Source organism: Salvelinus sp. IW2-2015, linkage group LG10, assembly GCF_002910315.2.
Source record: "Salvelinus sp. IW2-2015 linkage group LG10, ASM291031v2, whole genome shotgun sequence".
NCBI classification, from domain to species: Eukaryota; Metazoa; Chordata; class Actinopteri; order Salmoniformes; family Salmonidae; genus Salvelinus; species Salvelinus sp. IW2-2015.
The window spans coordinates 13,273,618-13,292,387 of record NC_036850.1 but is presented as its reverse complement, the minus strand read 5'-3'; the positions used below and the strand labels follow the sequence as shown (position 1 = coordinate 13,292,387).

The following is an 18,770-nucleotide window of genomic DNA, read 5'->3' as shown; positions in this document are numbered from 1 at the left end:
TTTTTTTTTAAAGCACCTCAGTATCTGATTTTCTTCTCCTGGCTCAGTTTTATAGGTACTTTGAATCCATTGTTTTATATGTGATAATATATACAGTATATATTTTTTTAGTCTAGTATGTATGGGTATTCATTTTTGTTGCATAGCAGCAGGTATGTTAGTCTGGCCTACTCTGTACTTTGCTACAGGCTCCTATTACAGACGTACGATGACGGAATCATAGTGTAGAAAGCAGGATATTCCTCTTTTTCATAAGCCTTGACCTGTTGGACTCTGAGATTGAGCGTGGACGTGTGGTACTTCAAGACCTACCTTTGGTCAGCTGATGAGTAGAAGAGGCTCTTGATTCAGCACCATGGAGGAAGATAGAGCAGAACCGTGACCATGTGGCCCTTTCACTCTCACTCTGGCTCCTTTCCAATGACTGAGCGTTCCTATTGGCGTTGCCACTGTATGGATGCGCCTGCCCCAGCACCAGGAAAGAAGCCTGATATTAGACACTGAGAGTGCAGACCTCCTCTCTCTCTCCTCTCTCTCTAACCTCCCTGCGTCTCAGGATCCACACACAACATTCCCTGAATTGAGCTTGGGGGTCTCAGGTGCCTAATATTTTAGGAGCATTTTTAACCTCTGTATATTATTAGATGATTATATTCAATAAAAATAGGACAAATATGTTGACAAAGGAAAATAAATGAGGCAAATGAAGAAAATTTGAAGGAACCGCATACAGTACATGTAGTAGATATAGTTTGCATTATTTGGGGGGGGGGGGGGGGACTAGATGATAGCAGCGGTCTCCTGGTTTTGCTCCCAGTCAACAGCACTACCTCATTTCTTTACAGGATGGTTTGTTGGTGATTTTAATTGTGTCATGCAGATAGGTGCATCTTTTAGAATCTGTTTTTTAACTGTTTAATTCATAGCCTTCAATACTTTCAGGAATAACTTCCTGTCCCCCTCTTTCTGTATACATCGATGCGTATTACCTACAGGAAATGACACGTATGGTACATAACGGCCTGTCTCAGATCTCTGTTTATTGCCCTTTTCCCAGTTGTTCCGTTAGATTTGGGTTTCCAACTGTCTTCACCCCCCCTCAATGTTACATCTACTTTGGACCGGAAAAGAAAAAGAAAAAAAATTGACCAATTACCGCAAATCACTTTTCACCTTAGGTAAATCATGCAGCAGTTTAGTTACCAGGCCTGCTATATGGTAGCCTGTTACTAGACCTACTACAGAGGAACAAGGCTCCGTCGGGAGGCCTCACCCATTGTGATGCCATCTGACTCATCCTCTCTCAGCTGTGTCTGGGCTCCTCCCTCTGCAGGTGGGGGGGGGTGGAAATAGAATAGAGACATAAGCCTAGAAACCACTTCTATTTTCAGTCATATTTACATTCTTTCTTTGTACTTTTGACTCACCAGCCTGAGGTCTTTCACAATACCACATGTAAAGTCTACACCCCTTTGAACTTTTTTCACATTTTGTTGCGTTACAAAGTGGAATTAAAATGGATTTAATTGACATTTTTATATACTCTGTAATTTTATAGTGGAAGAAAAATTCTATATATAAGATTCATGAAAAATAAAACACTTGATTAGGTAAGTATTCACCCCACTGAGTCAATAAATGTTAGAATCACCCCAGTCTTCTTGGGTAAGTCACATAAGAGCTTTGCACATCTGGATTGCACAATATTTTCCCATTATTCTTTTAAAAATTCTTCAAGCTCTGTCAAGGTGTTGGGGATAATGGCTAGACAGCAATTTTCAAGTCTTGCCCAACAAATTCACACAGATTTAAGTCAAAACTAACTTGGTTCTCAGGAACATTCACCGTCTTCTTGGTAAGCAAATCCAGTGTAGATTTGGCTTTGTGTTTTAGGTTATTGTCCTGCTGAAAGGTGAATTCCTCTCCAGGTGTCTGGTGTAAAGCAGAGTGAAGCAGGGTTTCCCCTAGGATTTTTCCAGTGCTTAGCTCTGTCTTTTCATCCTGAAAACTCCACAGTCTTTGCCGATGTCAAACATACCCATACCATGATGCAGCCACCACCATGCTGGAAAATAAGAAGGCTGTAACTCAGTGATGTGTTGTGTTGGATTTGCCCAAAACATAATGCTTTGCATTTAGGCCAAAAGGTGTATTCATTTGCTGTGTTTTTTTTTGCAATATTACTTTAGTGCCTTGTTGCATACATATGCATGTTTTGAAATATTTGTATTCCGTATATTTGTATTCTCTTTTAACTCTGTCATTTAGGTCATTATTGTCGAGTCACTACAATCTTGTTGATCCATCCTCCGTTTTCTCCCATCACAGCCATTGAACTCTATAGCTGTTTTAAAATCACCTTATGGCCTCATGGTGACATCCCTGAGCAGTTTCCTTCCTGTCCTGCTGCTCTGTCCAGAAGGACGACTGCATCTTTGATGTCTCTGGGTGGTTTAATACATCATCCACAGCATTATTATTAACTTGACCATGCTTAAAGAGATATTCAATGTCTGATTTGTTATTGTTACCCATCTACCAATCACTGCCCTTCTTTGAGGCTTTCCAAAAGCTCCCTGGTCTTTGTAGTTGAATCTGTGATTGGAATTCAATAGTTGACTGAGGGACCTTACAGATGTTGTATGTATGGGGGACAGAGGAGGGGTTAGTCGTTAAAAAATCAGTCCAAACGCTATTATTTCACACAGAGTCCATGTAACTTATGTGATTTGTTAAGCCAAATGTTACTTCTGAACTACTTTAGGCTTGCCTAAACAAAGGGGTGAATACTTGTGCAAGAACTATATTTCAGTTTTTTAAGTTTTATTAATTTGTAAACATGTGTAGAATGTTCTTTAAACTTTCACATTATGGAGTATTTTGTGTAGATCAGTGACAAAAATATACAATTAAATTTACTTCAATCCCACTTTGTAACGCAACAAAATGTGAAGAAAAAAGTTAAAGGCGGTGTAGACTTTATATTGGCACTGCAAATAATCCTTCTTACAAACACAGATCCTCTAATTTGTATTACCCTCATGCTTTCATTTCTTCCTTTATAGCATTTTTAAACAAGCGTCTTTATTATTTTATTTAGCATAATGCATGCTTACATTTCTTATACTTACCTTTGTGTACCCTAACAAAATATTTATTCAAAATAGTCTCTCCACACAAGGACAAGAATATCTCGTCATACTTTGTGTGAGGCTTTTTGTCTAAATTAGAGTATGCCTATATCAAAGACTATACAGGTATAATGGGCCTGTTGTAAACGTGGCCCAAGACATTGAGCCTTATGGTCTCAGATGAATGAGGACTCAGCTAGTCCAGATAGGTACTAGAACTCAGAGGCATATAGAAGAGTCTCATAACTAAAGCATTCCAGTTTTATACTTTGAACAGACCTCACTCAGGATCAGGCATTCTCAAACTTTATCTAAGCAAAATAATGTCCATTTTGTGTTGTCATCTTACAACCCATACATTCTCAGTCTCGTACGCTACATGTTCCTGTTCTGGCTCAAGACAAATCCTTCTGGTCTAATAGATCAGTACTTTGTTCCTCGGCAGCATGATCATCAGGAAAACTTTCTCAGTTCATCTACAATCTATACAATTAGTCCAGTCATTATGGATACAAAACCCCTTTAATAAATGAATCATTGTGCTCTGATTAACTCATTCAGGTTTATTTAGTCAGTTAGATTTTAATGAAAGGTGTCCACCCAATACATGATTTAATTGGACCGTATACAGTAGAACTACCAATATCTACTTTAGACTGAGTGAAGCTGTGAGAAGGTGCCTGTTTGCAGTTCATTTGAATCTCACAGGCATGTATTGTATCGTTGCTACATTACAGAAGAGGTTACATGTTCTTTACTCACATTTCTACTGAAGCGGCTGTTTTTAATATACACATCTTGTAGTGTCATTCTCAGCTCTGTTTCAAACTCTTAGTCGAGGGGCACCTATTGCAGCGGCTTTGTGCGGTCTGTTGAAAACAGAGCCAGCGTTGAAGACCTAAAACCGCCTCCAGCATAAAGAATGTGTGCTCTCACTGACGAAGTTCASTTAGTTCTTTTTACTATTTCCTTCTAACCACATATCTTACAGTACATAGTGTTCCTTACTGTAAGCATCTTTGCCCAGAGTAAACAGATATGATGCTCAATGTAGTAATATCTTGCTCTAATCTGATCAAATATGCACATTAGTTAAATAACGGGATCCTCTCTTTTTCATAGAACTCTTATCAATAGAATACCTCATTTTGTTGGTTACTTGTTAATTTTATGAAGATCATTATGAATAATGGAAATTGTGTTTATAAGAATCCTTTTGTGGGAGCCAAGCTGGCAGAAGATGACGTAATACAGTAGACTGCTTGTCTTGTCTTATCTCAGCTGGAAATATCACTTGTTGCAGTGGATTTATTTTTGACTCTAAGAATAAACCCTTGAGTGGTGAGTGGATGCAGGTGCAGGGAGGTGGGGGGGGCGGGGGTGTGAAGAGAGGGATGAGGGCAGGGAGGTGGGGGGTGATGTGAAGAGAGGGATGAGGGCAGGGAGGTAAGGGGAGGACGGTGAAGGCAAGTAGGGGTGAGGTTAGGGAAAGTAGTGAAGGGAAACCCGTGTGATATCAGTGCCAAGAAGAGTGGAGTTGTGAAGCGGTGATTGATTGTTGAAGAGGAATGTCTACCTGCAGGTCTTTCCTCTCAGTGCAGACATTTCTGTAGAATACTGGTCTTTACTGTTCTCTACTCAGGTAGTCTGTCTTTGCATAAAACTGTAGAGGACTTGCCAGCATGTACAGTATACCCGACTCTGAAGCATGTCATTAGTTGTCAAACAAAACCTCACCACTTGTAATCCTGAAAAACACGAAACAAACGCTGATACACAGATTCGGATAGAAGTTTCTGGCATATATTATTTAGCTTTTAGTTTTGTAAAAAAAAAAAATGAATCAATGTATTCTGGCTCTGTGTCTTCTGGTGCTTTGTGGTGAGCTACCTTGTCCAGTGATGTCACATTTGTGCATTCTTCTACTTCTTAACCAGCTGAACTGTGCTTTATCCAGAATGTCCAATCATAGAGACCCTAGTCTTGTGCCACCAGCAGAACTCAGTCTTTTTTTTTTACAGTACATTATTTCCAATGTGTCGTATGTATGCAACCTCTTTCACGTCATACTCACTCGCGCTATCATCGTCAACTCTTGTTGTTGGAGCACTTCTTGTGAATTAGCACTTCTATTATCTTCATATGTGTATGTGTGCAGTGTCTTGAAAAAGCGTTTGCATTGTGAAAGTAGGAATAACATYTTGGCGGCGGTATCGCTGCGTGACAGAGGCAGTAGAGGGTGTCWATGAGTGAGTCGGTGCTACATTACGTACGTCGGGCAGTGCTCGGATGCTCTTCTCTCCCTCTTGCACAGTGTGTCGTCACAGCCATCCTCGCTGATTAACACACCTGTCCATCACTACACATGGCCCCTTCCCTGTTGGCATCAGCTTTGCACAGTAATATGTCTTCCCCTTTTTATGCATTCCAGCATTGTTTTATTAAATTCTTATGGAAGTTGGGGCCATGGCAACTTCAGACGGTCAGTGTCAAGAAGTGTAATTTAACTTGGTCTTAAAAAATTGGAGGATGTTTGGAGCCAAGGTTGACTCAAGTGTTAGCGATAAATCCCTGATGAAACTTTTAGTTTAGGAGATGGCTGTAACATATACTCTGAGTGTACAAAACATTAGGATCACCTTCCTAATATTGAGTTGCACCCCTTTCAGCTGGATGTTCTTTGGCTGGTGGACCATTCTTGATACACACAGGAAACTGTTGAGGGTGGAAAAACCCAGCAGCATTGAAGTTTTTGACACACTCAAACCAGTGCGCCTCACACCTACTACCATAGCCCTTTCAAAGGCACTTAAGTATTTTTGTCTTGCCCATTCACCCTCTGAATGGCACACATACACAATCCATGTCTCAATTGTCTCAAGGCTTGAAATTAATTATTTAACCTGTCTCCTCCCCTTCAGCTACACTGATTGAAGTGGATTTAACAGGTGACATCAATAAGGGATCATGTCTTTCACCTGGATTCACCTGGTCAGTCTAACTCGTGGAAAGAGCAGGTATTCTTAATGTTTTGTACACTTAGTGTACATATGGCTGGCCAAAGTTGTGGACATGGATGAGAAGTAATCTTGTTTTTTTTAGAAGTTTATCCACACTGTGTTACCATCAGTGAACTTGTCCAACTCACAGCAACTCAAGATGTCTGAGCAAACTACTGTTGTGTAAATAAAACATCTTAATAAAGAGATGAGGATAACTGAGCAAAGATTTGTCTGACTGTTTGTAACCCTTCTTTGACCACCTGATAATCTTTAGTCTTGATGTTTCACTAATATTACAGTCACCCATGAACAACCATGTAAGGATACTTATGGACATGGAGAGCAGTGCCTTGACTGTTCTTGGTTCTCTGTTCTCTGTGTAACCGGTGTCAGTGCCCAGCMAGCACATAAGATCAGGTGTGGCGCGGCCAACACACTTAACAAGATAGAGGATAAAGAGAGTTTTGTTGACATGAGAACGGAATATATACGTTTTTAAAAAACATTAGAAGAAACTTTCAACTTCACTGTTTTCTTTTGGTTTTTATGGAAAGTTCTCAATGTTCTGAGAACATGACTTTAAATAGAACCATGAGGAAACCTGTAGGAAATGTTATGTTGATGTATAGAAATTCCCACAGAAGAAATGTTTTAACTATTTGAGAACATTCACAATGTCAAACCAGTTGGAAAACGTTCATAGAACATCATCAATCATTAAATGTAACGTTCTGTTAAAGTAATGAAATACCAAGAAAATTACTTTTTTGTCAAGTTCCTCAAATGTGCTGAGAATGTTCCAAAACCAATCAACTATCCTGCACCTTTCACAAAATGTTGTGGGAAGGTTGTATGGATAAAAAACAGAAGATCATGGGTTAGAATCTCACTGATGCTGTGCCACAATAAAGAAGAAATGTGTTTGCATGATTAATGCCTAAACAAATTAATTTCCATGTGTCCTATCTGTGCTTGGAGTTGAAAACAGTTAACCTAAGCTAGTAGTGATATTAAAAGTCTTATTGAAACAGGAAGTTATTCATAAACCTCAAAATAACCTTAAAATGCCCTTCAAAATATTCACATTTAGAGAACGTTCCCAGAACATTATTTAATTACCTTCAAATAACCTTTCATTTCCGTTCTCAGAACATGAATAAAACATGTGGTTTTACTGGTCAGGACACGTATGGCTTCGTTCCCAGAACCAATGGGAAACCAAAAATGAACATTCCCACAACTCTCAATTCGTTACACCTAGGTGGAACACAGGCCATACCCTAAAATAGGAGAAACATTATGTGCACACTGTAATTATATATCAATTAAAGAATAAAAAGTAGCCCAACTTATCATCTTTGAAGCACTTACTAGGAGGTATGTGTGGTTTTGTGATTACAATAGTTCATCTTGGAGAAAAACAGAGGCTTTATCTTTGAATATTTCTCACATGTATCCTCTCTTCCAGATGACAGTCAGTTAGTGTTGCAGACTTACAGTAGGTGTATTACTTGGTTCCATTAGGCTACCTTAAGCCGAGGCACCAGGCGCGTAGAACAAGAGAGGGGGGATAATAAGATGTAAATTACAACCTCTAAGATTGCAATCACACCATAAGAGGTGGGCCTATTAACAGAATCAAACCTGTCCATTACTAAGGATAACTAATGGCAATTTAGTTTGCATAGTAGGATTGCCTTATGCATAGTGACATAATGGAGTAGAATAACAACTTTGGTAGGCCTACATAAAAGCCTTTTGTTGTGTTTTGGGTATATGGAGAGCACAATATTATCATGAAATTAATGAAAGTGGACAGAGCTACCCTAAAGAGTAAACAGTCCATGAATAGGCATATTTATATTTGTAATGACAAATTGTGATTGAGCCTTCCTGGACCATAGGCTAGGCCTACCGTATGCTATAAAGGTGGTCATGCAATATAGCAGTACACCACAGTTACTTTACAAGCTACTTTACCTATAGGCATTTCATCTAGGCCTACTTGCAACATATTCTGAAATGTCACCTTCTAAGATTGCCTGCAATTACAGTAATTGTAGTCTGGATATCAGTATTTTTAGCTAACATTCCACTCCTGTCATTTGCCAAAGAGACTGGCCTTTCGGCAAACTTATCGTTCAATATGCAGACAGATTTGCGGTGCAGTTGCTGATTGGTAGTTGGAAACATAGAGATCCTATTCAATTCTTCGAATTCTTAATTATATGGTTGGAAGCAGCATTAATATATTCCATGACAACGTAATGGAACATGGGGTGCGCGCAAACTTGGCGCAATATAGAATTTGAAGAACAACAACCAACAATGTGTGGAGGCAGTGTTAATGCAAGATCATGTTGTTTAAAATGGTTAGAGGCCTCAGTAATGAGAAAGAAATAATGATATATGGAAAAAATATTAGCCTACACGATTTAATCGAGCTACAGCACGTTTGCTTCAGTTGCATCCCATTAATGAGAGGAAAGAAACACAACTCACCATTCTTCATTCCTCGCACATGCAGATCATCATGACTTCCTTACATTTTTACAATTTTGTTATGCTCATTTCAGTTACCTATTATTTGTCCCTCTCTTAAGGAAACTTTCTGAGTGGATTTAGAATTAGCCAACACACACACTGTACTTTGACAAATGACAGGCGTAGCAAGGAGGGGAATATGTAGCCTATAATCGCTGAACGGAGGCGGCAACCACGCTACAACAGCGCTTCTATTGGGGAATTCCACGTAATGACGCTGTGCTGATAAATTGCAACACTATTCCTCACCGTTAGATGTCACTCCTCTCCTCTTGGTCGACCGTGTAACATCGTTTTTTTCCAATGTGGTACAAAAGTGGTCCACAATAATTGATGCACAATAAATCACTGGAAATGTCGAGCAGCATAAGGGGTGATTTGTGAGCGCACTTTGACATTGTTGTTTTCATTTCACACTTTAACACCTTTTATATTTCATTCATTTGTCCTTGACTAACATGATGTATTATTATATTTCATAATACTAGTAATACAACTCAACAGATAACAGCATTGTTCGAATATTATTCATTACATTAAGTATTATTATTTGTATTATAGTAGTATTATATGCCTAAACAACACATTAGAAAACATTAAATTAATGTTAGGCTACAACTCGCAAACGTTTATACATTTGGCTTAGCCTATAACGATGGGAATCAATTATTTGGATACAGTAGTGAGAAGTCTAATAGTAAAAATTACGGTATCTTTTTTTTCAATATAAATCCACTTGCAAACTGAAAATAGCTTAATAGTGGCTTTACTGTATATATATATATATATATATATATATGCCTTGTGAGTGCAGTGCAGCGGTCTAGTCGCTTTTGTTCCCAGAGTAGAGACTCCTAAAAAAAAAAAAGATTTAGCGAATGCAGTAGAGGGAGGAGGGGAGACAGATGGAAGAGAAGTGTAGTTCGTGGTAAAAGCTACAACGTGGATATGTTTGTGAGGCAGCGGCTCTGGGATACAGAGGAATAGAGGAGAGAGCACGAGATGCTGACAGATTCCTGATAGATGTGCAAAATGGCGCAAGCAAGTTCTACCCCTGCGAGCCACCAATTGTTGTAGTTCATGAACATGAAGAGCTAGCTGTATGTCTGTTTTATTCTGATCGCCTCACGTTGTTTTTAGTATCGTAATATATTTCAAAGTGATTAAATGGCTACCAGAAGGCTCTGCCTTGTTCCATGCATTTTTGGATTACTCCTCAACGCTTTAGTCGGTAAGTGTTTACTGATATCCTTTCTAGGCTACTACTACCTCTGCAGGATAACACCTTTTTGGAACGGAACCGCATTTTGCCCCTATCAGAAGCTGGTGCTACAGACCAAAGATAGTGCATAATATCTAGCCCTATATTTCTATACCATTTCTGCTGCAGACATGGTTGAACGAAACTATAGGAGCATCTCGGCTGGACGTGAACTTGACCATATTCTTCTCTTGCGTTTATTCCTTGAACGTTCATCTTCATTTGGGGAATTCAGTTCCATTCAGTTCCATGTGTATTATATTGGTGTGTTTGTGAATGTGTGCCAATGGAATTTAGAAACGGATATTTCTGTATCAATGATCTCACACTTGAGCCGGTGGTGATGTGTAGCTGGCACAAACTTGTTTGACACTCTTTGAAAATATCCTCATATTAGCCTATATAACAACATGGTTGTTGCTTTAAAAATGTATCTTGAATCCATGCGCCCTATGGTTTTATTGTACTGTAGCCACGTGCAGCAGAACTACGTCCTAGAAAACACATAGGTTAACCCACATAGGGTCTGTTGCATAATTGTATAATAACCTCACACCCGGAAAATGATATAGGCAGATGATGATGATGATGATGATGATGATAGGCTCCTACCATTGTAGCCTACGACTTGAACCAAGAAAAAGTGGTAGGCTAATTATTATCATATAATTATGATGATATTGATAATAATAATAATAATAGCCTAATAATAGGCCTAACAATAATAGTAATAATAACAACAACAATAGGTTATTATGTGATTGGGATTGTATGATGTTTAAGTAGGCTATCCTATTAATTGAATGTGTTAAAAATAAGAATGATAATTGTTTATACCCATTATAGTCCATGTGGTTCTTAGGTGTGAGTGTGTGTGTCCTGTTGTGTTGGTTTGTGCCAAATACACTCTCTGTGCCAAAGAGTGCTTGAAAGACTAGTATCTCCTTCCTTTCTTGGCTGTGGTCACATGAATCCTTACCATTGATACACACAAACCAGCCTTTTATGCATTGATGGAATGTTCTAACTTTTTAAATTCCATTTTATTGCCATTCCCATTATGTTCTGCCATCCCTCTGCCTCCCTTTCCCCGCCGCTTATGAACAGTACATTTAAATATTGTGTAGGTAGGTATTTGTGTTATTCATCTAAAATGTAATTAATCTAAAACCAAATATTAAACATTTTACATAATAGCAGTGATGTTTGGACAGTTCATACTTGCACTTGTCTGCATAGAGCATATTAGCCTTTTTTTATCCGAGCACTGAGCACTGCTGCGCTTATRATCTGTCATAGGGGGAGATAGCTTTAATTGACTGAGTCTTTGTGTAGTCAATTTATTGCTGTGAGAATGAATAAAAAAGACAGCAGTTATTGCCCGCTGAGGAGAATATTTGTACAGATGAACTTCTTTTTAAAATGTTCTTGGCTCCTTTGTTCAGTATGATTGACAGTTTTTAGTCCCTCAATGCGAGGCCCCATTTCCCAGCATGTAACCCGGATAGAGGGATGCTTTAATGATGAGCATCATGCCATAGACACCCACAGGAGCACACCACCCATGTAATCACATTTCCAGTCAAGACTGGAGCAGTAGTATGGAGGGTAACAAAGGAGGAGTGAAGGAGTAAGGAAGGAGGAGTGAAGTAGTAAAGAAGGAGGAGTGAAGGAGTAAGGAAGGAGGAGTGAAGGAGTAAGGAATGAGGAGTGAAGTAGTAAGGAAGGAGGAGTGAAGGAGTAAAGAAGGAGAAGTGAAGGAGTAAGGAATGAGGAGTGAAGTAGTAAGGAAGGAGGAGTGAAGGAGTAAAGAGGAGAAGTGAAGGAGTAAGGAATGAGGAATGAAGAAGTAAAGAAGAAGCAGTGGATGAGTAAGGAAGGAGGAGTGAAGGAGTAAAGAAGGAGGAGTGAAGTAGTAAAGAAGGAGGAGTGAAAGAGTAAGGAATGAGGAGTGAAGTAGTAAGGAAGGAGGAGTGAAGGAGTAAGGAAGGAGGAGTGAAGGAGTAAGGAAGGAGGAGTGAGGAAGTAAGGAAGGAGGAGTGAATGAGTAAGGAAGGAGGAGTGAAGAAGGAGTGAAGTAGTAAGGAAGGAGGAGTGAAGGAGTAAGGAAGGAGGAGTGAGGAAGTAAGGAAGGAGGAGTGAGGAGTAAAGAAGGAGGAGTGAAGGAGGAGTGAAGGAGTAAACATGATGCATACATTTGTAATTTGGGGCCTTTGAGTTCTTTGTTTGTGGCTAGTGAGTGTTATAGGGGAGTTGTTGTGATGTATTCTAGCCGACACATCTAAGAGAAATGAAATAGTTTCAATTGATTTGTTTCACTAATCCTGCAAAGATGGAATCACTTTTTGTGCCGTTTAAAGTTTCAGTCAATATGAGGATGACCACAGAACCACTGAGGTAAGAAGGTGTATGGTTAGAAGCTGTAGTGAAGCTTGAATAGAACAGTCCATTTTTTGTTTTCATTCTGCAAGGTATGACCAGAGAGGTGTGCACTGTTAGATGTTTGTTCAAAATAAAGACAAATAGCAACAGTAACAACAGCAACAACAAAAACTCGTATTGGCTGAACAACAGCAACGTCTCCCAATTAGCATAAATCTTTCTTATTGGTTGTTTGGATTTGAATCGTGAAACAAATGATTTTGTTAGTCACATTCACTATAAGGATGCTATTGTTGTTTACTTGTGTTATTCTTGTGAGGTTCATCTTGGACCCTGTAATATAATTTGTAGGCTAGCCATAGACTGCACACACAACTGTTATTCTTCTATGTTAGTTTGGTGAAAGATACTGATGAGTAGTCTACACAGAGACCTCAGGTGCACCTATCCCATAGGGAATGACCATGTGTTGACAATGTTATGGACACATGTCAGACCGCCGGACTACCTTTTAGAGGGAACTAGACATAGGAATATTGTTGATTGAAGCAGGTGGGAGTTACTGCATTGGCCAGGGTGAGTCATCATCACAATGCAAACAGTTGTAATTTGTATGAAATGCACATTTTCTTAGAGCTTATAGTGGGACCATTGTTAGTGCATATTTCTTGTCAATATCATCTTCCTGGTGTTGTGATTATTCTGTTGGGTTCAGCTTTATTGCTTTGATCATTGAAAGGTGAAGGGCACCCTGTTGCAGGCTGTGTGTGTGTGTGTGTGTGTGTGTGTGTGTGTGTGTGTGTGTGTGTGTGTGTGTGTGTGTGTGTGTGTGTGTGTGTGTGTGTGTGTGTGTGGTGTGTGTGTGTGTGTGTGTGTGTGTGTGTGTGTGTGTGTGTGTGTGTGTGTGTGTGTGTGTGTGTGTGTGTGCGTGTGCGTCTGTGTGTGTGCGTGTGCGTGTGTCTGTGTGTTTATAGTATGAGGAGCAAAAGGAAGTTTGTTGATTCATAATTGACATGGGTAGATGCCTGTGGATAAGTGTACAAACATATAGTCTTTACTTACAGGGTCTACCCAAGAATTAAAGATAATGTTTTGATCTCCCACGGCAAAGTGCTGTAAACATAGCAGAGGTGTGGAGGTGTGTGACGTTTACCTCCACGATTGGCTGCTGTCAGCGATAGTTTTTTAAAACTTTAGACAGGAAGATGACCGTTATGGATGTTACACCCTCCGTTATGGATGTTACAGAGTCTGATTGGCTGCTGTCAGAGATAGCCATTTCGAAGAAAAGACTTGGCTGAACACAAAAACTATCATTTTAATGTAATTTCTGTTATTACTTTAGAGAGGAAAACACACCATTATGGATGTTACAGAGAATGAAACAGGGTCTAATTTCTTGATGGAAATCTAGCATGACACATTTTTTGTCAACAGAAGCCATTCTACCTCAGAACTACATAACTACAGGTAGCCTTGATAGTATCCTCCATAGGCTAATGCCAGGCACTACACCGAATACAATCTTTTTTAAATCTATATATACGTATATCAAAATGTCCATTAAGAGTTGAATATAGACACAAATATGAGATTATTTTTAATACACATTTTCTGAAATATTGTATTGAAATATGTAAATGAAGCTATATACAGGTAACAGCCAAAATAAAGGAAACACCAACATAAAGTGTCAAAATAGGCTGTTTGGCCACCACGAGCCAGAACAGATTCAATTCACCTTGGCATAGATTTTACTAGTGTTTGGAATTCTATTGGAGGGATGTGACGCCATTCTTCATGACCCTAAACATGGTGGGATGTTAATAGCTTAATTAACTCAGGAACCACACCTGTGTGGAAACACCAGCTTTCTTTCTTCTAATATACTTTGTATTCCTCATTTACTCAAGTGTTTCCATTATTTTGGCAGTTACCTGTACATGTGCCTATTCTGTCAACTGGTGGTGTAAAATACTTAAGTAAAAATACTTTAAAGTACTACTAAAATATTTTGGGGGGTATCTGTACTTTACTATTTAGATTTTTGACTACTTGTTTTTTGGGGAGTATCTGTACTTGACTTTACTATTTATATTTTTGACAACTTATACTTTTATTTCACTACATTCCTAAAGAAAATCATGTACTTTTTACTCCCTACATTTACCCTGAAACCCAAAAGTACTTGTTACATTTTGAATGCTTAGCAGGACAAGAAATGGTCCAATTTACACACTTCTCAAGAGAGTGTGCCCCCCCCCCCACACACAAAAAAAAGAATGGTGCCATCTGGTTTGCTTAATATAAGGAATTTGAAATGATTTATACTTTTCCTTTTGATACTTAAGTATATTTTTGCTATTATATTTACTTTAGATACTTAAGTATATTTTTAAAACCAAATACTTTTAGACTTTTACTCAAGTAGTATTTTACTGGGGGACTTTCCTTCATTAACATGTCAACTTCATAACAAACACTGGGGGACATCTATAAGTGGCAAAACAAGCTCTGTGTGCCCTTTCCAAAAATAATTAAATACATGGTTGATTGACCATAAACATTTATTTGGGCGATTCCATGCAAGGATAGCCCCCAAAAGTTTTTGGGTATCTCAGATTGTTCTGGCAATTCTCACATAAAAACTTCATTGGGAGGAAGCATCTGTAATTGAGACCTGCCTCTTGATTGCATTGTAATGCTCTGATCCAGATCTGTGACTGTATGGGTTTGATTAGACAACAACAGCAGTGGCTGCTGAAATTGAAGTGCCTCATGTGACACGGGACAAATTACCCAGGAGTGCTTTTTACTGAGGAGGAAATTATGGGAGCATTAAGTATGCATTGTTCTGCAGTGTTCAGGATGCTCACTGTCTGTGATTGATTAAACCAAGCTTTTTATGTGTTTTTGCTCCGCAACAGAATGTGCTGTGCTGCAGCTTTGACCGCTTGATCTCTAACAATGTTGATAAGAGCTTGGTTATTATTTAGCCAAATGCAGCAGTTTGTTTGTGAGGCTGTGGATGCCTCCCTCCCTCCAGTCCTTCGTACAGTAGCACGGTGGGTTTATTGAATGCCAGTAGTAAGCCCGAGCGCGAGCCAACAGTTGTCTCTCTCAGCCTGGCAGGCTTCTGGTCTCCCACGGTGGTAATCCCAAACCCCAGGGTCCCCTTCCCCTTGTTAAAGGGAGCATTAAGAGGAGGGGTCTGCCTGACTGTGTGTGCCTCTTTCTCAGTCTCTTTGACAGTGTGGCTCTTCTCTGACCTCTGGCATCTACAGCTGTGCTGGCCTCTCTTCTCCTGTTCCACACAGCACAGCACCCAGCAGCACAGCACACAACACACACATGGCCAGCCAGCCAGCCATCCCTCCCCTCCTCATCCATAACCCTGACCCCTCTAAAGCTTAGCTAGGTGCTCAGTGCTTCTGCTGTGCCCATGTGCTGGTAATGCTGTCCACCTCTCTCTGTTTCCCTCTCTCCCCTCTCTCTCTCTTCTTACCCGTCTGTTATTACACCTCTCCTCTTCTCCTTTTTTTCATACATGTTGATTACAAAGACAGTGTTGGAAGCAGTCATGAATGTTCCATGTGGACATTCATTTTTAATGTCTTGGAGGCAGTCATCAGTGCTTTGTGAGAGTCCACAGACCTCCGAGTCTATCTGATGACATTGATGAGCCAATCAGTCAAAGCTATCATTTGAAAAGCTGCAGGACCCTGCTCTCTCTCCATGCTTTATTCATTTAAAAACCAACACATTCATTGAATTCATCAGCTTCCTGTTCAGCTTAAAAGGACACACTGCAATGCATTCAATGCATTCATCTCTGTGTAATACCTTAATAAAGCCATGTTCTGCTGCTCTTGAAATCACTGACATGATAATAACACGGATTCAGTTTGTTGATGTTACTACGGGCGACGAAACACTACTTGGATTGAGATTTTATCTGGGTTTCTGATGCTGGATAACATCTATTAATGCCCTGTAACAGTTTTGAAAGCTTGACATGAACATCTCTTCTATATCCAGAGGTCAGAAACAGAGCCCCCTCTGTCTCCTAAGAATATGTATAATGTAACACTTTTGTATCCTCTAACGCTTTATTTGTGTCTAGAAGCTTTTTAGTGTCTAATGGGTGTTTTAGCTTCCAACATTGTTTTGCCCATAACAGAAAGCGTGACTGATTGCCTTTGTACCCGCGTCCTCTTCGTTTGCTGTTCATGTACTGGTAGCAGTGCTGACTGCGCTGGCTTCCTGTGTGTGTGGAACGCTCAGGCTTTGTTGGGGCAGCGGAGCAGAGAGCTCTGTGCGGGCAGCACGGCCAGCAAGGGGTTAAATATTTCACCACCCCTTTGTTTTTCAGAGGCGGTAGCGCTGATGTCTCTTTGGTCTCGTAGGAGCTTTACTTACCTCGCAGAGAGAGAGAGGGAGGGAAACGGTTAGAAAGGAGAGCATGTCAATGCATTCCTTGTCTGCACTTAAAGGGGAGTATTCCTGGGATGGGATTTGAGGGATGACGCCGGAGGTCCTCTCTGCTGACCCCTGTGCTGCCCCTCCCGCCCAGATTCCTGGGTCCGAGGCAGGGACTGTTAGTGCTTAGTCCTTCAGCAGCTGAAACCTGATACTGAGAGCACGGAGGTGCAGAAGACTCCGCTAAGCTTCACTTTTATGGGACTTTTAATGGGCCTCAGGATCTCGTCACGGTATTTTTGTGCATTCAAATTGCCATCGATAGGGCACACTGTTCCCAACGTTGTTATCAGCAAACCGCACACCCACACAACGCCATACACGTGGTCTGCGGTTGTGAAGCCGGTTGGACATACTGCCAAATTCTCTAAAATCACGTTGGAGGCGGCTTATGGTAGAGAAATTAACATTCAATTATCTGGAAACAGCTCTGGTGGACATTCTTGCAGTCAGCATGCCAACTGCACACTCCCTCAAAACTGTGGCATTGTGTTGTGTGACCACACTGCACATTTTAGAGTGGGCTTTTATTGCCCCCAGCACAAGATGCCCCTGTGTAATGATTAGGTCGACCCGATTAATCGGAATGGCGGATTAATTAGGGCCAATTTCAAGTTTTCATAACAATCGGAAATCGGTAATTTTGGACGCCGATTTTGCCGATTTATTATTATATTTTTTTTTTTACACCTTTATTTAACTAGGCAAGTCAGTTAAGAACACATTCTTATTTTCAATGACAGCCTAGGAACGGTGGGTTAACTGCCTTGTTCAGGGGCAGATTTTTACCTTGTCAGCTCAGGGATTCAATCTTGCAACCTTATGGTTAATTAGTGCAACGCTCTAACCACCTGCCTCACGAGGAGACCGCCTGTTACGCGAATGCAGTAAGAAGCCAAGGTAAGTTGCTAGCTAGCATTAAACTTATCTTATAAAAAACAATCAATCAATCATAATCACTAGTTATAACTACACATGGTTGATGATATTACTAGTTTATCTAGCGTGTCCTGCGTTGCATATAATCGATGCAGTGCGAATTCGCGAAAACGGACTGTCGTTGCTCCAACGTGTACCTAACCATAAACATCAATGCCTTTCTTAAAATCAATACACATAAGTATATATTTTTAAACCTGCATATTTAGCTAAAAGAAATCCAGGTTAGCAGGCAATATTAACCAGGTGAAATTGTGTCACTTCTCTTGCGTTCATTGCACGCAGAGTCAGAGTATATGCAACAGTTTGGGCTGCCTGGCTCATTGCGAACTAATTTTTTACGTAATTATGACATAACATTGAAGGTTGTGCAATGTTACAGGAATATTTAGACTTATGGATGCCACCCGTTAGATAAAATACGGAACGGTTCCGTATTTCACTGAAAGAATAAACGTTTTGTTTTCGAGATGATAGTTTCCGGATTCGACCATATTAATGACCTAAGGCTTGTATTTCTGTGTGTTATTATGTTATAATTAAGTCTATGATTTGATAGATCAGTCTGACTGAGCGATGGTAGGCACCAGCAGGCTCGTAAGCATTCATTTAAAACAGCACTTTTGTGCGTTTTGCCAGCAGCTCTTCGCAATGCTTTAAGCATTGCGTTGTTTATGACTTCAAGCCTATCGACTCCCGAGATTAGGCTGGTGTAACCGATGTGAAATGGCTAGCTAGTTAGCGGGGTGCGCGCTAATAGCGTTTCAAACGTCACTCGCTCTGAGACTTGGAGTAGTTGTTCCCCTTGCTCTGCATGGGTAACGCTGCTTCGAGGGTGGCTGTTGTCAATGTGTTCCTGGTTCGAGCCCAGGTAGGAGCAAGGAGAGGGATGGAAGCTATACTGTTACACTGGCAATACTAAAGTGCCTATAAGAACATCCAATAGTCAAAGGTATATGAAATACAAATCGTATAGAAGAAATAGTCCTATAATTCCTATAATAACTACAACCTAAAACTTCTTACCTGGGA

General features: G+C 40.0%; 1 protein-coding gene and 2 long non-coding RNA genes across 3 annotated transcripts in view; 2 read left to right on the top strand and 1 right to left on the bottom strand.

The window, feature by feature from the left end:
- The window catches only part of LOC139028316 (uncharacterized), a 26,822-nt gene extending 18,016 nt beyond the window's left edge, over positions 1-8,806 (bottom strand). The window contains exon 1 of the long non-coding RNA XR_011480491.1: positions 8,636-8,806. This is a non-coding gene — a long non-coding RNA (uncharacterized lncRNA). The remainder of the gene's footprint in view (positions 1-8,635) is intronic.
- Positions 603-6,357, top strand: LOC139028315 (uncharacterized). Its single transcript, XR_011480490.1, has 2 exons — positions 603-4,511; positions 4,562-6,357. It is a non-coding gene; the product is annotated as an uncharacterized lncRNA (long non-coding RNA).
- A 712-nt stretch (positions 8,807-9,518) lies between the features above and the next one.
- LOC139028295 (immunoglobulin superfamily DCC subclass member 3-like) overlaps positions 9,519-18,770 on the top strand; it is a 35,368-nt gene continuing 26,116 nt past the window's right edge. Inside the window, exon 1 of the mRNA XM_070445298.1 lies at positions 9,519-9,908. Within this exon, the coding sequence (XP_070301399.1) occupies positions 9,845-9,908 (64 nt within the window). The 5' untranslated portion in view covers positions 9,519-9,844. The remainder of the gene's footprint in view (positions 9,909-18,770) is intronic.